General features: G+C 49.6%; 2 protein-coding genes across 6 annotated transcripts; one reads left to right on the top strand and one right to left on the bottom strand.

The window, feature by feature from the left end:
• The first annotated feature begins 3,531 nt into the window (after positions 1 to 3,531).
• On the top strand, positions 3,532 to 8,110 carry LOC119329468 (phosphomannomutase/phosphoglucomutase-like). Of its 2 annotated transcripts, XM_037602519.1 has the most exons (6): positions 3,532 to 4,343; positions 6,280 to 7,093; positions 7,148 to 7,269; positions 7,397 to 7,509; positions 7,610 to 7,750; positions 7,847 to 8,110. In XM_037602519.1, exons 1-6 carry the CDS (start codon positions 3,783 to 3,785, stop codon positions 7,911 to 7,913), a joined length of 1,818 nt encoding a protein of 605 aa, XP_037458416.1. In that variant the 5' UTR covers positions 3,532 to 3,782; the 3' UTR covers positions 7,914 to 8,110. The 2 variants fall into 2 exon arrangements, with proteins under 2 accessions (XP_037458416.1, XP_037458415.1); XM_037602518.1 differs by having other exon boundaries at positions 3,534 to 4,343; positions 6,280 to 7,269.
• Positions 5,045 to 6,029, bottom strand: LOC119329469. 4 transcript variants are annotated; one of them, XR_005159549.1, is made up of 3 exons: positions 5,567 to 6,029; positions 5,414 to 5,491; positions 5,045 to 5,311 (listed from the first exon to the last, which is right to left on the bottom strand). XR_005159549.1 is itself a non-coding variant. In XM_037602520.1 (3 exons), the coding sequence occupies exons 1-3, from the start codon at positions 5,987 to 5,989 to the stop codon at positions 5,307 to 5,309; spliced, it is 459 nt and encodes a 152-aa protein (XP_037458417.1). In that variant the 5' UTR covers positions 5,990 to 6,027; the 3' UTR covers positions 5,045 to 5,306. The 4 variants fall into 4 exon arrangements, 1 of the variants encoding a protein (XP_037458417.1); XR_005159546.1 differs by having other exon boundaries at positions 5,399 to 5,491; positions 5,567 to 6,027; XR_005159548.1 differs by having other exon boundaries at positions 5,399 to 5,491; positions 5,615 to 6,026.
• Positions 8,111 to 8,838: the final 728 nt, after the last annotated feature.

Here is an 8,838-nt window from a genome sequence, read left to right as displayed (position 1 = left end):
GGCCCGTACGCTGCCCCTCCGCCGGCTCAGGGACACCCAGTGCTCATCGCCAGGCTTGGCGGAGATGACGAGCCACTTCCCATTATTCACGCAGAGCTGGAGGGTCGGCGGGGAGGTGGAGTCGTCGATGCTGGCGAAGTCCATGACCGTGCCCTCGGCGGGGTAGCCGGACTTGTAGTCGTCCGTGGCGAGGTAGGCGTCCGGGTCAACGCCGAGGCCAGGGAAGCGGGCCTTGAAGGCGTCCATGCCGAGACGGGCGCTCGGCTCCGCGCCATCGTGGGGCCGCACGTCGGTGATGTCGGGGAACTCGGCGAGCGCGCCGGTGAACGGGTGAAGGAGGCGGACGGTGCAGGTTGCCTCGTCGCGCATGACGAGGAGGCCGGAGGCCACGCTGAGGAGGCGGCTGGTGGAGAATATCTGGTGGTGGACTCTGACGACGCGGGCCCTGGCGGTTGCGTGGACGAGGCGCCGGCGCGACGGGGGCTCCCCTCGGTTGGGCAGCGGGAACCAGCCGTGCGGGCGGAACCGGCTATCCAGGACGCCGTGCGCCCGCGGGTCCTCGCTGAGCTCGCGCCAGGGCTTGCACACGGCCCTGAAGCGGAGATACTCCGACACGTTGTGGGAGAGGAGCCGGACGGCGACGTCGTCGGCGATCTCGGTCGTCAGGTTCGCCCAGTCCCTCCATTCGGTCTCTCCCGGATGGCCGGTGCGATGCGCGCCGTCGGTGGAGGAGCGGGGCTCATGACCGGGGAGGCGCGCGGCGGTACAGCGGCGCAGACCCTGACGCGGTCGCTTCCTCGGGTGGCCAGATCCGGCGCAAGGAGCCGGTGGATCGGCAAGGCCCAAGCGCCGCCGCTGCCCTCGCGTCATCATCCTCTCGGATCGCCGGCTCCGTCTGTTCTCCCTTGTGCGAGACTCCGATCTGACTTTCGCGGCGGCGCTGGCGTATTAACCCCTGCGAAAAAATATATATAATCTATACGGATTATTATGGATATTCTTTAGGTATCAGCAAAAGAATTACTAAATAAGACGAAATATATCGAAAATACACGACGGCAAATGGATTTAGGATAACCGAATTTAAAAATAGTAAAAAGAACCAAAAAAGGTGAAACTTTGTCGAAACAAGCATTGTCTAGTGTATCACTCACATGTAAAGTTTCGTGACAAAATGACTTTCGTGATATTCTGAACGAATAAAAGCAAAATTGATAATATATTAATCTTACTATTTACACAGTTTGTAGTTGCAATTTTGTACTATTTGCCAACAATACCACAAAATTCACTTTGTCGCGAAACTTTGCACATGAGTGATACACTAGACAATGCTTGTTTTGACAAAGTTTCATATTTTTCTTAAAAAAAGTTATTTGCTATTTTTTTTGCCTAATCGAGTGCACGGTACACCCATGTTTTAAAAGTCTGCACCGAAATATATAGACAACACATAAAGACAAATTTCTGGCTCAAAAACAACAACAAAATGAACTTTTGCAAAAAAAAAAAACGCAAGCCTTTTTTGAGTTAACGAGGTTATTTTGGTATTTGTTTTTTTACACACCACATATAAATATTTATTGTAATCTAAAAAGTATAAATATATCTTGCTGAAGATTCATACACACATGTTTATGTATATGTAAAAACAGAATTAGAAAATAAAAAAATAGACCCAAGTTCTTGGTCATGTGGTGTCATTGTTGTACTGTTGAGTGTTCCGAGCTCAATTTGAGCTTTGTAACGTGTTCTTCTTCATCAATGAAATGCAATGTTGTTACTTTTCGTGAAAAAGAAATATCACTTTAAAATTTAAACGTAGGTACATCCAAGTTTTCTTCCCTTCTCCTCGTAAACTGCAGTCAAGGCAAACTCTTTCCATCCAGGCTTCGTCGATGAGCCCATTTATCCGCCTTCCGTATTAAGTAAGGGTTCTTTTAGTCATCGCAAGGTTCGTGCTCAAACGGATGGCAGCGTTATTTTTCGAGTTGGTCTTCCAAGCTCTGTTTCTTTTTGAGTTTGTCCATCTAGACGGAGCTCCGTTGTAGTTTATTGGGGTAACAAGATTAGGGTTTCTTGTCATGTGTGCGCAATGGCTATATCTTGTGTTAGGAGCATCAGACCGATTCAACGGAGACGAGCACGACTCCAGGGCGCTGGTCTTTAAGGACACATGCACAAAAGACTTTCATGCTATCATCGACAAGGTCGTGCTGGCTTCGGTAATAGAGCGGCGACATCAGTGCATCAACAACTCATTTTGGTGATGATAGTGCGTGTTCGGTAGTTCAAAAACCTCGATGTAATTATTATTATATTTAGGGTGCTTTTGTACTTCTAGTGATTCTTTAAATAGAACTTGAGTTTTTTTTGGCAAAAAAGAAGAAGAACAACAACAACAACATGCACACATGCAGGGGCGAATCTACTAGGGGTGCTTTAACAAGCTTAGCCCCCCTCCAGCACTAAAAAAAGTCTTTTACTACTAGTCTCAAGGCCCAATTTAGTCACTTGTCAGCCCAACCCAACAAATATGTTCACACATACAGGCTTGCGTAAATTTTAAGCCCATCCTTCATTTTCTGTCTATATTCGAGTCGCTGCGCACATGTTACACCATTTTTGATGAATTCAATTACAAGTTTGTCCTGGCTCGTTGCTGATGCCATGGGTACCGATCAGTCTATGCTCACGTAAAGGAAGGGAAACAGACGGAGAAGTACAATAACAAACTATATGCTGGAATATTTACTTCGGTACCCATGAAACCCGGTAAGCACTAAAATTACTAAAAAAAAACCAATTGCAAAAAAAAATCCGATCTTCTTTTGCAAGCAAGATATGCATGTGCATAATGTTCGTGCAAAATTTGATGAAGTTTGAACATTCGAGCAGCGCGTAGAAAAAAAGACAAAATCAGGCGTGAACAATGTTGTTTTCAAATGTTTCTCACATACCCGATCTTTTTCTCACGAGCTCCTCGAATATCCAAACTTCACAAAAATTTGCACGAACATCAAGTATTTGAGCATCTTGCATCACCAAAAAATTGGATTGTTTTCCTTACTTTTGCGATTTTACTGCTCACTGCCGAGCTCATCTGAGCCCGGGCGCCGAAACACGGCTCTCATGCATGCTTGCCAACTTCTTATGTGTACTACCTACCAATCTTTCTTTTTACAGAGAACTATCAATAAATAATCTTCCACAAAACACTTTTAATTCTACTTCCAAAAGTCTGAATTGATGAGGGTTCAGGCAAGAAACACCAGTAAATGGCAGGGTTCAGGTTGTAAAAGTGTACATGTTTGGTTGGGCTGTGTCAAAATTCGCTCTGGTATATACGGCATCTACCGATCCTTGGAACCACTCAAAAAGAAAAAAACCGATCCTTGGAACCACTGCAAGTCCTTTTCAGTTTTGGCCAGCCCAGCTGCCATTTGTCACACTCGCAACACATGCCAATTACGTACGTTGCAGCTCGGAGGGTCGATGGCAGCGGCACCACAGAACTGTTACAGCAGCGCCTCCACCGCACACGGTCTATCATGTCCACGCAGCCTCCGCCGCGTCCCGACGTGCAAAATATCCCTCCGGCGATGCGGCCACCAGCTAGCTGCTGCCCTTCCGCACGCCCTGCCTGCTGCAGATATTTCTCCAGTCCGGTACGCTCACATCACATACCAGTCGGCAATCGCCTGCGTGCACCGCCCGCCATTGTGCTGTGCCACTTCGTCTTGCCGCTTGCACCGCCGGTACCGGCATTCTAGCACGTTGGCATGGCCACCATCACCGCTCCTCCGGCCGCTCTGCAGCCACGCGAGCACGCGAGGCCGGGCCGCGCGCTCCGGTCAGCTCCTCGTGCGTGGAGTGGGAGGAGGAGGTGCTGCCAGGTGATCAGAGCCACGGCGAGCTCCCGCGGCCGACCCGCGGCGACGGGCAGCGGCCAGCTCGAGAGCACGGCGCTCGGGGCGTCGGCGGGCGGCGAGGAGGGCGACGTGATCCGTAGGCTGCAGAACGGGCCGGACGTGCGCGGCGTGGCGCTGGAAGGCGAGAAGGGCCGGGCCGTGGACCTCACGCCGCTGGCCGTCGAGGTGATCGGCGAGAGCTTCGGGGAGTGGCTGCGGGATCAGCGGCGGGAGCGGGAGGGCGAGGACGGGGAGCAGCTGCGGGTGTCCGTCGGCCGGGACCCCCGGCTGTCCGGGTCGCGGCTCAGCGCGGTGCTGTTCGCGGGGCTGGCCAAGGCGGGGTGCGCCGTCTTCGACATGGGCCTCGCCACCACGCCGGCGTGCTTCATGAGCACCATACTGCCCCGCTTCAGCTACGACGCGTCCATTATGGTACACTCCCGCACTCCTGGTTTCTCTTTACGTTCACAGTGAAGGTGAACGGCGTCGTGGTTCTCAGCTTAGTCAAGGACGTGGTTTTTTCCTAACGGTATACGCGCACAACCTGTATCCTCGCCGCTCATCCAGCATGCAGTCCCATCAGGTTGGCCCACCAGTTGTCAGGCATGCATGGTATTCCATCCTCACGTGATATTCTCGTGCCTGTATATCAGGCCGTATTCAAACAGATGCGGGACCAGCACTGCAGATTCCTGACAAATGTACCATTGACTATACTAGAATCTTATTTGGATTCAAATTTCGAATGTGGATTTATAATAATAGGCAAGTGATGAATAAAAATATAGTTGAAGAATTTATAATAATGGTATAAACAAGAACCACTGCTCCTTGGGATTCAAAAATGTCCTAATTTTCATATTAGTTTGTTTCAAGAGAAAGAAATTGTATAAACAAGAACCAAACTTTGTAACTTAGCCATGGAAACTCTACTGTAGCTCAGAACTTTTGAAGAACGTTAGTAGCACTTCTTTTGAACTTTATTATCAAAAGTTGAAGAACTTATAATAAGGAAAACTTTGAACAAGTTCTTCAGGTTTTGATGATAGAGTTCGAAAAAGGTATTAATAAAGTTTTATGTCCATTTTTGTTTCCAGACACCACATTAACAAAAAAAAAGAACCCATGTTACATACAAAAATAAAGTTCGTCAGCAATTTATTCAGAGTGTCTACTCTGTAAAACAGAGTTCTGTTAAAACATACAAGTCCTTCGTCAAAATTCTGCAAAGTACGAGTGGGACATCCGAAAAGTTCTTGTACAATTCTGCCTACAAAATTACAATCTATGCAGGAACCAGGACAACTTGCTGGTCATGAAGACATGAACTAAAGTAAGTCAGGAGCCTGGCATGTTAACTCGTGTGGCAGACGTCGTCCAGCCTCCATTTCATCATCATCCTTGAAAGTAGGCAAGTTTAGAAAGATCAAATCAGAAGCAAGAAACAGAATAAATGGAAGAATAGTTGAATAGCACCCGCATCATACAAATTCATCACGCACTGGAGAACACAAGACCAAGAGCAAAAGTGATAGATCCATGTGCTACTAGATCCATGACGTAGCAACAATTTTGCACACCTGCAATCAAAATCCATATCAATTTGTAACACAAATCATGGGCAAGCAGGAAGAAGCGATCCCAATCCTTATCACCTAGTAATACAACTCCTAGATTTGGCAAGCGGGGAATGGGGGATTAACTGTGAGTAGTGGTCGGTGCTGATGCTGAGCCAGCCGGTGAGACGAAGTGGCGTCCGTGGTCCTCGGCAGCCGGAGGAGGCAGAACACAGCTCGTTCGTCGCGGTATCTGGTGCTAGGAGCCGTCAACGCATCGAATGCTTGGTGAGGGCGGACTACCAGATATGCACCGCACTGGGTGACGGCGAGCGATCCGGGGACTCCTCGCCGCACGCCGTGGTGGGGAGGAGGCTGATCTGGTCGGAGACCTTCAGATCGGGACGGTGGCTGGTTGTGGAAGAGGAGATGGAGGGGGCGGCTGGATCTGAGATGACGGAGAGAGAGGAGGAGTTTGGCTGGTTGTTGAGGGAACGTGTGAGCGGGGTAGGTCATAGGCATGGTGCAGATACGATTTGATTGTATTCCGGCCGTATGCCCGGAGGAAAATGGAAAAAGGGGTAATTGCGTGGGATCAGATGGTCCACGGTTGCTCGCATCCACATGTCCCAGCAACGGCGCCGATTCGCGTTGCGCGCAAACAGTTAGGATTAGCCATATTCGCTTAGTCAAAGTATAATTAAGGAAGAACATCCCATTTTTTACATGGTTAACGCATTAAAAAAGAACGCGGCCCAAAATTTAATTTAATTACCCTGAAACTTCATGAATGAATCATCCTACGCTTGCAGATGACCGCGTCGCATCTCCCCTACACCCGCAACGGGCTCAAGTTCTTCACCAAGCGCGGCGGGCTATCCTCGGTGGAGGTGGAAGGGATCTGCGACCGCGCTGCACGCAAGTACGTCGCGAGGAAGATGGGCCTCGGCGGCGGCGGCCTCGGCATGCCTCCGGTGGTCATGCGCGTCGACCTGATGAGCGCCTACGCGCAGCACCTCCGGGACATCATCAAGGAGCGCGTCGCCCACCCGACGCACTACGACACCCCGCTGGAGGGCTTCAAGGTCATCGTGAACGCCGGCAACGGCTGCGGCGGGTTCTTCGCGTGGGACGTGCTGGAGAAGCTGGGCGCCGACACCACCGGCAGCCTGCACCTGGGGCCGGACGGCATGTTCCCGAACCACATGCCCAACCCGGAGGACGCGACGGCCATGTCGCTGACGCGCGGCGCGGTGCTGGCCGGCGGCGCGGACCTCGGCGTGGTGTTCGACACGGACGTGGACCGCAGCGGCGTGGTGGACGACGCGGGGGCCGCCATCAACGGGGACCGCCTCATCGCGCTCATCTCCGCCATCGTGCTGGCGGAGCACCCCGGGACGACGGTGGTGACGGACGCGCGCGCGGGCGACGGGCTCACGCGGTTCATCGAGGCGAGGGGCGGGCGGCACTGCCTGTACCGCGTCGGCTACCGCAACGTGATCGACAAGGGCGCGCAGCTCAACGCGGACGGCGTGGAGACGCACGTCATGATGGAGACCACCGGGCACGGCGCGCTCAGGGAGAACCACTTCCTCGACGACGGCGCCTACATGGTGGTGAAGATCATCATCGAGATGGTCCGGATGAGGCTGGCGGGGCTGGAGGGCGGGGTCGGCGGCCTCATCCGGGACCTCGAGGAGCCAGCCGAGTCCGTGCTGCTGAGGATGGACATCGTGGGCGAACCCAAGAGCGCGAAACAGCGGGGCGTCGAAGCCGTCGAGGCTTTCAAGACATACATCGAGGTGCGTCTCGAGAACAGTTTACTAACTACTGCTGCATGATCCATGAAGCTAGCTAGCGAATAATCGGAAGGTCTACGTACATTCTTCTGCTGATGTAGTCTTACATATGTTTCTCCACATGGTTTAGGAAGGGAAACTTAGCGGTTGGGTGCTGGATGATTGCGGGGACTGCTCGGTTGATGAGGGATGCCTTGTGGACAACAACGATCATCCAATCGACGTTGACGCCTACATGTACAGGTATGCATGCCCGCTGCTTGATTTGCGAAAATTTATACTAGGTCCTATGGATATAGGGCGGATATGTTTAACTAAATTTCTCGTTGATTTGTGAAAGCAGAGCGAAGTTCTATGACGAGTCTCAGAGACCGCTCGGGTGGGTTCACATTCGCCAAAGTGTTCATAACCCCAACATAGCACTCAACTTGCAGTCATGTGTTCCCGGTGGTTGCAGATCCATGGCGGTGGATCTATTTGAGAGGTACTCCGTATTACTATGTCTACAACAACTACAAGTCATAATATTTACTTTGTTTTGACATAGTACTTAATAATATTGTTTGCTTCCTAATTGCAGGTTTTTGTTGACAAGTGGAGTAAATGAGTTCGTTGACACCAGCGAAGTACAGAAATTTGTGAAGTAGATCTTAGCCTTGCAACACTCTGTATATACGGGATTAATTCAGGACAGATCCTAGGTGGCAATAAAAGAGCATACCTCTACATGCTGAAAATTGTATGGGAAATGCCTTTTGGTTCTTGGGTGTATATTCACCCTATATGGGAAATAAATTAAATAATTATGAAAAAGGTAAAGAAAAAGCAGACCTTTTTGAATAAACTTGACATTCTTTTGCATTACTATATAAATTTTCTCCAAGAAAAAACCCATTTCTTCTTCTTCTTTTTTTGCCCTGAAGGCAACGGCGGTTTTCCTTCATGGTATTTTTACGAGTACAATACAATGTTAACTTCATTTAAAAAAATTCTAAATCAGAATTTTTTTACGTTTACAATTACTATCTTTTTGCATATAGGGCGTATATGCACCAAGAACCAAATGCTTGTATCTCATATTGCAGTGCCTACAATCTTCTCCCTCTTCAATTATAAATATTGTATTCTTTTGAACATAGAATAATCAATCCTATAATTAGCGGCGTGCATAGAAATATTAAATTTTAACACTATATAAGTGGTCATAATGATTTCTAACTAAGGTCATCTTTAAAGCGATGCCTCAAAGGGAGAGGATTTGTGGCACGCAGGGGCGGGGGCACATACATTGTAGGCTGCTGATCTGGGTCAAGACGCCCACATCTGTCTCTGTATTTCGTGTATTTGTCTTCGTATACCTGTACCTACGTATTTGTATTGAGATTTCAAAACGAAAGCATTACTTTACGGGTCCGTTTTGAAAGGTACAAATATTTGGATGAACAGTGCCTGTAACAAGTGTCTACTAATGTAATGCCCTCGATGCGGCTATATCTCCCACGTGTCGAAGCACGACTTAGAGACATAACCGCATTGAAAGCAATGTCGCAAGTGAGATAATCTTCACACAAC

Source organism: Triticum dicoccoides, chromosome 7A (genome assembly GCF_002162155.2).
Source record: "Triticum dicoccoides isolate Atlit2015 ecotype Zavitan chromosome 7A, WEW_v2.0, whole genome shotgun sequence".
NCBI classification, from domain to species: Eukaryota; Viridiplantae; Streptophyta; class Magnoliopsida; order Poales; family Poaceae; genus Triticum; species Triticum dicoccoides.
The sequence above is the reverse complement of the archived record's forward strand: the minus strand, read 5'-3'. Positions and strand labels throughout refer to the sequence as shown.